Source organism: Hippocampus comes, unplaced genomic scaffold, assembly GCF_001891065.2.
Source record: "Hippocampus comes isolate QL1 unplaced genomic scaffold, H_comes_QL1_v1.1 scaffold160, whole genome shotgun sequence".
Taxonomy (NCBI): Eukaryota; Metazoa; Chordata; class Actinopteri; order Syngnathiformes; family Syngnathidae; genus Hippocampus; species Hippocampus comes.
Genome location: NW_017805827.1, coordinates 149,725 through 162,001, shown reverse-complemented (window position 1 = coordinate 162,001; position 12,277 = coordinate 149,725). Strand labels below are relative to the sequence as shown.

The following is a 12,277-nucleotide window of genomic DNA, read 5'->3' as shown; positions in this document are numbered from 1 at the left end:
CGTTGGATTCGCATGGGGGGGGGGGGAGCTGTTCCTCCCAATCACGCCCCTCCAGGTCTCACTATCGTTGCCCACGTGAGCATTGAAGTCCCCCAGCAGAACAAGGGAGTCCCCAGCAGGAGTATTCTCCAGCACACCCTCCAAGCACTCCAAAAAGGGTGGGGAGGCTGAGCTGCTGTTGGGTGCATACGCACAAACAACAGTCTGGAGTCGTCCCCCCACCCGGAGACGGAGGGAGGCAACCCTCTCGTCTACCGGTGTGAACCCCAATGTACAGGCACTGAGCTGGGGGGCAATGAGTATGCCCACACTGGCTCTGCGCCTCTCACCGTGGGCAACTCCAGAGTGGAAGAGAGTCCAACCCCTCTCGAGAGAACTGGTACCAGAACCCAGGCTGTGTGTGGAGGTAAGTCCGACAATATCCAGTCGGAACTTCTCTACCTCGCACACCAGCTCGGGCTCCTTCCCTGCCAGAGAGGTGACATTCCATGTCCCTAGAGCTAGCTTCTGAAGCCGAGGATCGGACCGCCATGGTCCTTGCCTTTGGCTGCCGCCCAGCTCACACTGCACCCGACTCCTTTGGCCCCTCCCATGAGTGGTGAGCCCATGAAAAGGGGGGCCTACATTGTCTCTTCGGGCATGGGGCCCGGCCACCAGGCACTTGCCAACGAGCCCCACTTTCAGGCCTGGCTCCAGAGGGAAGCCCCGGTGACCTGCGTCCGGGCAAGGGAAACTGAAGTCCATTTGTTTTATTCTTCATAAGGGGTCTTTTGAGCCGTGCTTTGTCTGGTCATCAGGGAGAGTGCCTTTGGATTGGCAGACCGGGGTGGTTGTCCCTCTTTTTAAAAAGGGGGACCGGAAGGTGTGTTCCAACTACAGAGGGCTCACACTCCTCAGCCTCCCTGGTAAGGTCTATTCAGGGGTGCTGGAGAGGAGGGTCCGTCGGGAAGTCGAGCCTCAGATTGAGGAGGAGCAGTGTGGTTTTCGTCCCGGCCGTGGAACAGTTGACCAGCTCTACACCCTTAGCAGGGTGCTCGAGGGTATGTAGGAATTCGCCCAACCAGTCTACATGTGTTTTGTGGACTTGGAGAAGGCGTTTGACCGTGTCCCTCGGGGAGTTCTGTGGGGGTTGCTTCGTGGGTACGGGGTACCGAACTCCCTGATACAGGCTGTTCGGTCACTCTACCACCGGTGTGAGAGTTTGGTTCGCATTGCCGGCAGTAAGTTGGAATCGTTTCCAGTGAGGGTAGGACTCCGCCAAGGCTGCCCTTTGTCGCCGATTCGGTTCATCACCTTTATGGACAGAATTTCTCGGTGCAGTCAAAGTGTTGAGGGGGCCCGTTTTGGTGGCCTCTGTATTGCATCTCTGCTTTTTGCAAATGTTGTGGTACTGTTGGCTCCTTCAAGCAGGGCTCTCCAACTCTCACTGGCGCGTTTCGTAGCTGAGTGTGAAGCGGTTGGGATTAAAATCAGCACCTCCAAATCTGAAACAATGGTCCTCAGTCGGAAAAGGGTGGAGTGCCCCCGACCCAGAGGGGGCGGGGAGGAGATCCTGCCCCAAGTCGAGGAGTTTAAGTATCTTGGGGTCTTGTTCACGAGTGAGGGCAGAAGGGAGCGAGAGATCGGCAGGCGGATCGGTGCAGCATCTTCTGTGATGTGGACGTTGTATCGGTCTGTCGTGGTAAAGAAGGAGCTGAACTGACCTACCGGTCGATCTACGTTCAACCCTCATCTATGGTCACGAGCTATGGGTCGTGACCGAAAGAACGAGATCCCGGATACAAGCGGCCGAAATGAGTTTTCTCCGCAGGGTGTCCGGGCTCTCCCTTAGAGATAAGGTGAGAAGCTCGGTCATCCAGGAGGGGCTCAGAGTCGAGCCGCTTCTCCTCCACATCGAGAGGAGCCAGATGAGGTGGCTTGGGCATCTGATTCGGATGCCTCCTGAACGCCTCCCTGGTGAGGTGTTCCGGGCATGCCCCGCCGGGAGGAGACCCCGAGGATGACCCAGGACACGCTGGAGAGACTATGTCACCCACCTGGCCTGGGAACGCCTCGGAATCCCCTGGGGAGAGCTGGAAGAAGTGGCTCGGGAGAGGGAAATCTCTGCTTCCCTGCTAAAGCTGCTGCCCCCGCGACCCGGCCCCGGATAAGCAGTACAAGATGGATGGACAAAATGCATTTTACAAGTGGCAATTCAATTTATAAAGCCACAAAAAAATCTCAACCTTTCTGACCCTTTGTGAAAAATTAATTGCCGCTGCCCCTCCACCAGCCCGTATTAAATTGCCCTTTTGTTCAATCACAAATTCGCTGTGACTAACCAAGAATTTGGCAAAGGTGAGTTCAATTTCACAAGCCTGATTACCACCAATTCATCCAGATCAGCCAGACCTGATTACCACCAAACTCGTTGAATCAAGAAATCACTGAATTAGAATCTGACAGAGAATGTGAAGTCGGCTACAAAATCTCAAGAGCATCATGGCACGACCCAAGAAATTCAAGAAGGAGTAAGAAAAATAGTGAATGAAATCCGTAGCAGTGATGTGTCGCTAATGTATGATTACGCGTGCCTGATGCTGTACATTTATGTAGTGCACAGGTGTCGAAGTCCGGTCCTCGAGGGCCGGTGTCCTGCATGTTTTCCATCCCTCCCTGCTGCAACACACCTGATTCAAATGATCAGGATCACTATCAGGCTCCGATAGAGCTTGCTGATGAGCTGTTCATTTGGATCAGGTGTGTTGCAGCAGGGAGGGATGGAAAACATGCAGGACACCGGCCCTCGAGGACCGGACTTCGACACCTGTGATGTAGTGCTATTAAACTAGGTTTGGGGGAGGACCCTCCTGCAGGTCACTCAGCTTTCACCATTACCTATTCAGTCCTTCTTCTTTGCAGATTGGACTGTGTTTCGAGCTCTCCTGGCCACTCATCATCGTTGGCTTCTTCACTTTGGTTCTGCCTAAAAACCGATATAGATCAGGTGGGTCTTCGCATCAGTGATTATTTGGCCATCGCCTTGTGTTTTTTTTCATGTCTAGAATACAATTCACAAGTCTTGACATCCATTAACACAGGGGTGGGCAAACTATTTGGCTCGGGGGCCACATTGATTTTCGAAAATTTGACAGGCGGGCCAGGTCGGCACAAGATACGGTACATATAAAAAGCTGCATATGTTGACAGTCCATACCAAACATCAACAGAACAAAATCATCAAAGTATTAACATACTTTTTTTTTTTTTATGAGAACAGTGAAACAACTATATATCTGTCCTGTATGAACGTCCAAGTGTGTTAACAACATACACGTGTGACAACACAAGCAACAAAGTGCAACAATATATTGCCCCAAAACGCAAAAAAATTGCAGTATACAGTACAGGTACAGTGAAACTCCTCTAGAACGAAACCTACATGGGCGAAAATATCCCCTTATGTGAAAAAATCTTCATGCATTAACACAATTCCCATTCTCCTGCCCCCCCCATACGACGAAACCCCCCCCTGTTGCGTTATACAAAATCCTTTTCTCTGCTCCAGCCTCGCGAAGACATTCACTACAACGAAGTCTTATCCAACAGCGACCTCGACTGGTTCGTTCGGAAACGGCAACAGCCACCACCACACTGGTTTACATCGTGAACGATGTTTATTTCGGTCACAGCTGCGAGTTTCCTGGGCTCAACATACTCATAGCTGCTCTGCCATTGGCTTACCGAGCATCATCCTGGCCTCCGATTGGCAGAGGGACCTCACTGTGTATGTGTGTGCATACTGAAGCTAGATCCGTAGCATCCGATTAGCTGCTCAGAGTAAATTGCTTATGGCTCGATGGACATTCAAATAAACAAACGTTTCCTCGAATGCTTTACTTATCATGCTAAAAACAGCCGCTTCACTCTCATTAGCGCTCCAGTTAGCGTAAGGTTTTTAGCCTTCGAGAGCTAACTATGGCCCTCGAGGACGACAAAGCGTCCCGTGGCTCGACGGAAATTCAAATAAATGAATGTCTCTTCGAATGCTTTACTTGTTATCATGCTAAAAACAGCCACGATGGCTATAGTTAGCTCTCGAAGGCCACGATGGCCATAGTTAGCTCTCGAAGGCTAAAAACCTGACGCTAACTGGAGCGCTTCTCTCTCATTAGCACTCCAGTTAGCGTAAGGTTTTTAGCCTTCGAGAGCTAACTATGGCCATCGAGGATGACGACGCGTCCCGTGGCTGGCTTAAAAGTTCATTGCATGACATCAGCTGAGCAACGCTGTCTTGGGTGGCGATCGAGGGGAAGTCGAGGTAGAGACAGTGAGATGGTGGAAAGAAAAGCCACCGGGTCCAGAAGTATTTGTTATTGTTAGCGAGCGTGGACGTTATAATGCTAAAATGGCTACAAAATGGACCTTTGGATGTCAAGCAGCTAAACAAGAAGAGCTCTGATGCTGGAAGACAGGGTAAAAGTGATCAAAATGAAAGACGGAGCAAGCAAAATAAAAGACATTGTCCAAGAAAATGATGTAAGTGAAAGTGAATGTTGATTGTAAATTTCTCAATTTCTTTCCCTTTTTTTCTTTCTACACTGACAATATGAAGTGTCAAATAAGTGTGCACACTTATGCACTATTGGAATAAAAATAGAGTACACATACATTTGTGTGTGCGTGTACACATACGTTTGTGTGTGTGGGTGTGTGTGCGCTTGCATCTGAGATCAAATTTCCTAAAGTGAAAAACCCCCTGTTGTGAAAAATTTTTGCTGTAAACATGATTTTGTTGTGGAGGAGTTTCACTGTATATGAACAAAATATACTATTAAAAAATTAGGACTATGTGCGACAAAATGAGATGAGTATTAGACCTTGGTAGCTTTTCTTTCCACTCACTGACTATTTCTAACTTGATCACCCCTCATTCACCATCCAAGACAGCGTTGCTCAGCTGATGTCATGCAACGAACTTTTGAAGCCAACCACGGAACGTTTCGAAGTCCTCGATGGCCATAGTTAGCGCAATGGAGCTCGCCTTCTCTCTTATTCTCCAGTTTGCGGAAGACTTTTTGCACGATAACAGTCAAACTATTCCAGGAAATGTTAATTTACTCGAATGTCCGCCGAGCCGCAAGCAATTCACTCTGAGCAGGGAAATGGCCAGAATCGGACTGAGCAAGAATTGCTTCGTTGTTTTTCAAAGTCTTGTAAATTTGAGTCTTTCCAACTCCAAGCGTCTGATTGTTTCGTACTTTGTAACCCGCTTTGCTTAATCGGATGCATCAGTGATAGAAAATAGCAGCGCAGACACTGTTATTCCTTCGTATCGAGGGGGAGTTGCTTGACTTGGCGCTGCTGCGGGCTTCCGGGACCCGAAACTTCCATTGTTATAAATCGATCGTTAATGTAATATAGTCGTAGAAAGTTGAATGCATATATTTTTTTTTTCACCGGGTTTCGGAATTTCCATTTGACAGAAGTCCGTAGGTGGTAAATAAGATCTCTCCCTCTCTCACTCCCTCTTCTCTCTTCCTCTTCCCCGGCCTTCCTGTGCTCTGCAATGGCAAGTCAATGCACCACCTGGCGTTGTAATGCCTGTCATTACAAGTCTATATGAAATGAAGGCAGTCATTCACATTGAATCTTGTGTACCAACCTTCGGCGGGCCGGATTAAGAAGACCAACAGGCTGGATCCAGGTCTCGGGCCGTTGTTTGCCCACCCCTGCATGAACAGAAAAGTAGCGAACAGAAATATTGTAACACATCATCCACTCACACAAGTCCTAATCCATTTGCTTTTAGGATCAATGTTTTTTCAAACTATTGAAGTGAGTGCCATGCCGGTCTCTGTCTCACTGTACATGCATGTGTACATTATGAGTTGAACGATAAATCTATTTAATCGATGTGTCTGGCCCAATGATAAGCATACATCATTTATATATTTATCAAATCGCTATAATTGAAAATATAATATTGTGCTCGTATTCCTAATATTCTTTGTTTATAAACTTTTATTGCATGTCATTTCCAATCAGCGCTTTTATTTATGAACTTTTATTTCATGTCATCTTATGTCAGTGCCAGGATTTTTGTGACATTGAAAAAAAAAAGCAGATGTTTAAGATGAACCAGTGTATTTGCTTTTGTGGGAACAGCTTGGATTTTCTAAGGAAGGAGATCATGACAAGACAGTTGCTGTACACAGCCTTTGCAAATATAGTAAATATTCCCATTTCCAGAATTCCATGTAAAAGAATTTCCTTAACCCGAAATAAAAACCTATGCATTAACATTTTGACTACGATATTACATTTTACCGGAACTTAAGCGGAAGTTCCACTTTCCGTAACCCTGATGGAGACGGAGGGCTGCGGGAGCTTAAATACACGCAGCGCCCACCCGATGCAACGGAAGACACGACGGAAGACACATGTTCACTGCGCCGTTTTCTATCATCGGATTTGAAACGACGCCGTGTAAGTGACTTTTTATTGGCGTGCGTTCTACTGTAATAGCGAACAATTTTAACTTTATTTGCTTACGTCCTGTAGATCGCGGCACTAGCTTAAAAAAGCACTCGACACAACGGGAGTCACGACGGAAGAAATGTGCTCGTTTCGCGATTTTCTATCATCGGATCCAAAACGACGACGTGGAAGTGACTTTTTATTGGCGTGCGTTTTACTGTAATTGCCAAAGATTTTAACTTTATTCACTAACGTCCTATAGATCAGTGTTTTTCAACCCCTGTGCCGCGGCACACCAGTGTGCCGCAAGACATTGTTAGGTATGCCGCGGGAAAATATCCAATTTGTCTTCCTGTGCAGTCTATCGCCCAGAAAGTAATCGTGTAGTACCCTCCCATACCGCTAAGGAGCAGCAACAGCTCGCCAATTGCCTTGTGTTTAGACGAGAGCCAAGCGAATTTGTGACACATAAATGGAGGATGACGGTGAAACAATAAATATGAAAAATGAGAAAATATTTTTTTCTTTGTGTTCATTTGATTCCAATTCAAGCTGTTATAATGTCATTCTTCAATGCTAAAAACGGTTATAGTAACAATATAACACGTTCATTATTCAAATAAGTGTTTTTTTTCTTCACATTTTTAGCTAGCGAACCCAAAATACTTATTTTTTTCCCAAGACGGAAAAAATATTTAAAATACTGTATGTACTGTACTGTGTTGTGATTTTTTTGAGACACTACACTTGTACTATATACTGTACTTCAGTTTTTGTTATATAAACGGTTTTTGGACAGTATATTTTTGCATTTTATTACTTGTGTTGTTACACGTGCATTTTTTCAACATACTTGCAGGTTCATAAAGCACATGTACCATGCTCATTTCCCAAATAAGGAAATTCTGTTATAAGGACAGATTGGACAGCGCAAACATGAGTCCGTACTAGAGAATGTTTACTGTACAGAGTGGAGTCACAGTCATATATTTTGTAAATAAGAATAAAAATTGAATAAACTCTCCCAAATTTCCAACAATAAACTATACATTCAGAATTTTCGCCACATCATTTTTCACACTTTTTTTTTTTCCCAATCGAAAAAAACAACACATTGGATATTTTCAATCAGTCTCTCAGATGATTTCACTTATCTTGAGGACTTTCGGGTAGGTTGTCCTGGAATTTGAGGTGTCTCAGTGGATGGACTCTCAGATGTGTGTGAGGTCCTTCAACAGTCTCTGTTCCTTGACTTACGATGACTGGTTCTTTGAGAAGATCTCGGCAATTTCTCCGTAGAACAGCCCATTCACTTTCTGAACCAGTGTATGACCTTGGTTGGATCTGACACAGAACAGTCCCTTTCTGTGACCATGTCTCTGTTTTGTCTTTCAACCTAACTGGGTCACCAGTGTGTAATCCAGGTACAGCATTCCTCTGTCATAACAGAATTTCTGTTTTTGTTTCTGTTGTTCTTTGAGCATCCTGACTTTCTCCCCTTCCTTTGTCTTGAGCAGGTTTTCCGGGATGGGTAAGTTGGATCTCAGCACACGTCCCATCAGTAGCAGGAGGGGACATACCACACTCGAGTGGCGTTGTGCAATACATCAGCAAGCTCCGGCACAAATCAGTTCCACTTTCGGCTGCCTTGTACATCAGCCGTTTCACAGTCTTGACAGAACTTTCCACCAATCCTTTGGACTGTGGAAATTGTGGACTTGAGGTTATGTGCTTAAAGTCCCACTTCTTGGAAATTTTCTGAACTTCTGATTCGTGAATTAAGATAAGATAAGAAATGATAACCTTTATTTGTCCCGCACTAGGGAAATTTGCAGTCTACACAATTGTGGGCCGTTATCAGAAAAAAAGTCGGTTTGCAATCCCGTTTCAAGAGAATATGGCTTTCATGCAGGGTATCACTGCTTCTACTGTTGCGGTTTGCAGTCTGCAAACCTCTGGATACAGGGAGTAATCGTCCATGACTACAGATAATATTTACCTTGACACGAAAACAGGTCAGCACCCACCTTGTGGTATGGTCTGTCTGGTGCTTGGTGTGGGTGTACAACAAAAACTCTCTTCACTAGGTGTAGTCTCTCACATGCCGACAATCCTAGTATGGCCTGCACATCCCTGGGACCCATGATGAAGGATAGCTTGTGCACTTGGCCTTTGTGTGTCACATTCACAATGCATTTTCCCTTCTTTGGTCTGTCTGCACCTAACCCAGCCGCTGGGGGGCAGTGCCCTCCCCTGGGGGTGCACTGTTCCCCAGTGCCGGTCCCAAGCCCGGAGAAATGGGGAGGGTTGCGTCAGGAATGGCATCCGGCGTAAAACTTTTGCCAAGACGACCGTGCGAGTTGGTAGGACGGTTTACAGGGGCGGATGGAAATTACTGACTCGCTGTGGCGACCCCTGAATAGGGACGTGCCGAAAGGAGAAGAAGAAGAAGAAGGTCTGTCTGCACCTGCATAAGCTGTGACTTTCAGGTTTGCTTTTTGTATTTTTGGTCTCGTTCTTATTTTCATGAAATCAGGCTCTTTCATTACATTCACATTGGCTCCAGTACCCAATTTGAATTTCAGATGTATGTCGTTCACTTTCAGTATAGTGATCCAATCTTTTTATCCTTTTTCATCTTTTACAGCAGTGGTCCCCAAACTTTTTCTTGTGAGGGCCGCATAACCTTTCACTTTTGTGATGGGGTCCGGGGTCAGTTTGTAACAGAAAAAGTGTGACTGCAAGAGTACCTAAATGTAAAAAATTACTTTTTATTAATAAAATTGTTTTCCAGAAACGCACACAAAATCAAATATCTTTTTCTGGATTTTTCACAGAACAAAAGTCAGGAAATACATAATAAGACTAAGAATGAAATAAATAATAACTAAATAACCATCCATGGGTTCTTCACAGAAAAAAAGCCAGGAAATAAATTACTTCACTTATCCCTTGACTTCTGTAAAAGTTGTTGGGGCGCCTGCAAAGCCTGTGCCACCACTTTCCTCCACCAGTCTCTGTCCTCCACTGCTCTTTGGGACTCTGCCAGGCCCAATCCTGTCCATTCTTGCATGTTGTCCTCCCATCTCTTTTTCTGTCTTCCCCGTTGTTGGTTTCCTCTGACTGTGCCTTGCAGGATGGTCTTAGCGAGGCCAGATGAGCGGGATGTGTGACCATACCATTTTAGCTTTCGTTTTTTCACAGTAATAAGATCATTGTGTAGCGTCTGTGACGTTCTTGCGGACCTCTTCATTTCAGTGTAGTGGATGTTTAGGATCTTCCTATAGCATTTCATTTCCATCGCTTGTGTTCTTCTTTGTCGCTCCGCCATGATGTTCCATGATTCACAGGCGTAAAGGAAGACTGAGAGGGCAAGTGAGCGCATTAGGTGGATTTTGGAGCGCAGACTGATGTTTTTGTCTCTCCAGATGAATTGGAGTTTTGTCACCACTGTTGTTGTTTGTGCTATCCTTGCCAGTATTTCTGGTCTGGAGCCTTCATCTGAGAGGATGGAAGCCAGGTACTTGAAGGTTTTCACAGTGTCAAGTTTGATCCCATTAATTTTGATTTCTGTCGTGATTCCTTGAGGGTTGTTTGTCATGAGTTTGGTCTTTTCAGCGCTGATCTCCATGCCAAATACAGAGGATGCTTTGTCTAGATCAGGGGTGTCAAACTCATTTCACATGGTGGGCCACATACGGCCTCGGTAGATGTCAAGTGGGCCGGACCATTAAAATGATACAATACTTTGCTATAAATAACCAAAACAATATGTCTTTCCTTTGTTTTGGTATAAAGAAACACAAGAACATTAGGAACATGTTGAAATTTAATGAACATATCTTTTACAAAACATTTCATGAAGCACCTTACATTTCCTTCGACAAATGTGCAATTTACTTTTATCATTCACATATATGCATTGCAACTGATCCCACTGATTGTACAAACTTTAACAAGTAATTGGTATTGAAAAATATAGTAATGCACTTTAAGATTAAACAAGATTCATAAAGAAAGCAAGTTTTAAAGCATTTACACGTGCATATAAAATCCAAATGTAATCCCTGCCTACACCTTACAAACTAAGGAGAGTGCTATTAAATGTGTAAATGTGAGAGTGCTATTGATAGCGTCTGCTGTCATTGGTCTGTCTCAGCGACAGACTGAGGCTGTTGTTGTCTTCTTCTCTGATCAAAACAGTGTCCCCTTGCGGATACTCAATGAATTGCACCTGATTAAAAATATTAATTCTGTGTCTTTAATGCATTTTTTTCACTTTTACATTATCCTGCGGGCCTGACTGAACCTACTTGCGGGCCGGTTCCGGACACCACTTGTCGCTTTATTGTACAGTTCTTCGATCACCCTGACTAGGTTGGTGTTGATGTTATATTTCCGCATGGTGGACCACAAGGCAGCATGCCAAACCATGTCGAAGGCCTTTTTGAAATTGACGAATACGTGGTAGAGGTGTTGTTGGTGCTGAAGATATCTCTCGCAGATTATCCTCAGGTTGAAGATCTGTTCTGTGGTGCTTCTCTTCGCTCTAACACCAGCCTGTTTTTCCGCAATGATGGTCTCAGCTTCGGGTTTCAGTCTGTTCAACAGTATCTTCAGCATCACTTTGCTTGAATGGCTGATCAAGCTGATGGTGCGGTAGTTGTTACAGTGCTGAAGATTCCCTTTCTTGGGCAGTGATGATCAATGACGGTGTCCAAGAGGATGGCCATATCCCAGTGTTGCAGATGTTGCAAATGATGGTAAGAGCAGTGATGATTGCCTCTCCTCTTGCCTGCACTAATTCTGCAGGTATGTTGTAACTACCTGCTGATATGCCTTGTTTCAGTGATTTTACTGCTGCTTTGACGTCTTCTCTTAGGATGGATTCTCTAAAGATGGATTGTGAGCCCTCTTCTGTTGTTGGCACAGGGCAATTCAGTACCGTTGGGTCTCCGTTGAGCTGGTGGTTATAAAGTTCAAAACAGTATTCTGTCCACCTGTCTAAAATCTCTTTGTCTTCAGTGAGGCATATACCTGCCTTGTCCTGGATACTCTTAGGTCTTCCTTGCTTCTCAGCGGTAAGGTTTTTTTTTTTATCACCTGGTAGGCCTTCTTGGTGTTGTTCCTTTCTAGGCCCTCCTCTATTTCCATGCATTTTTGTTCAATCCAGGACTTCTTTGCTTTCTTCATCTCTCTCTTGACTTTATTGTTTGCTTCCCTGTGTTTCTTGGCTACCTCTGGGTCTTTCTTCTCCTCCTTCAGTTCTCTTCTTTTGTCACACAATGCCAGGATCTCTGTTGTGACCCAGGGTTTCTTGGGGCGCTGGTGTTTTCCTAAGATTTTGCTTGCAGTTTCAACTACTGTTGAGTTGAATGCCCCCACAGCTGCTTCGAGGTCGAGATCATTCTCATAAAGCAGGGGTGTCAAAGTCAAATGGACGGAGGGCCAGATAAAAAATTTTGCTGCAAGCCGAGGGCCGGACTGATCGAATGTTCATTGAAAATTTTAAAAATGACCACATATTGTTTATTGAACCAAAATTAATTGACTGAAAACCTAACAAATACATTCCAATATGGTCAGATAAATAAAGCAACATTTTTGTATGGCTATGTCAGTAAACTTGAATTTTCAACAGGCACAAAAAAAAATTCCTTTGTATAAAAACACCCATAACATGAATGGAAGAAGCCGATATTATTCAAGGCACTATCAATAGTCCATATTTTCTCTTTTAGCAAAAGTAGGCTAACTTTACTTAAAAGAAAAACAAATAATAGTACAGTAATTTTCGATCATTTACTCGAATAAAATA

At 44.8% G+C, this 12,277-nt stretch overlaps 1 protein-coding gene across 1 annotated transcript in view; it reads left to right on the top strand.

Annotated features, from left to right (window-relative positions):
• The window catches only part of LOC109526180 (ATP-binding cassette sub-family A member 1-like), a 147,281-nt gene that overhangs the window by 31,883 nt on the left and 103,121 nt on the right, over positions 1-12,277 (top strand). Inside the window, exon 3 of the mRNA XM_019887291.1 lies at positions 2,902-2,986. Within this exon, the coding sequence (XP_019742850.1) occupies positions 2,902-2,986 (85 nt within the window). The remainder of the gene's footprint in view (positions 1-2,901; positions 2,987-12,277) is intronic.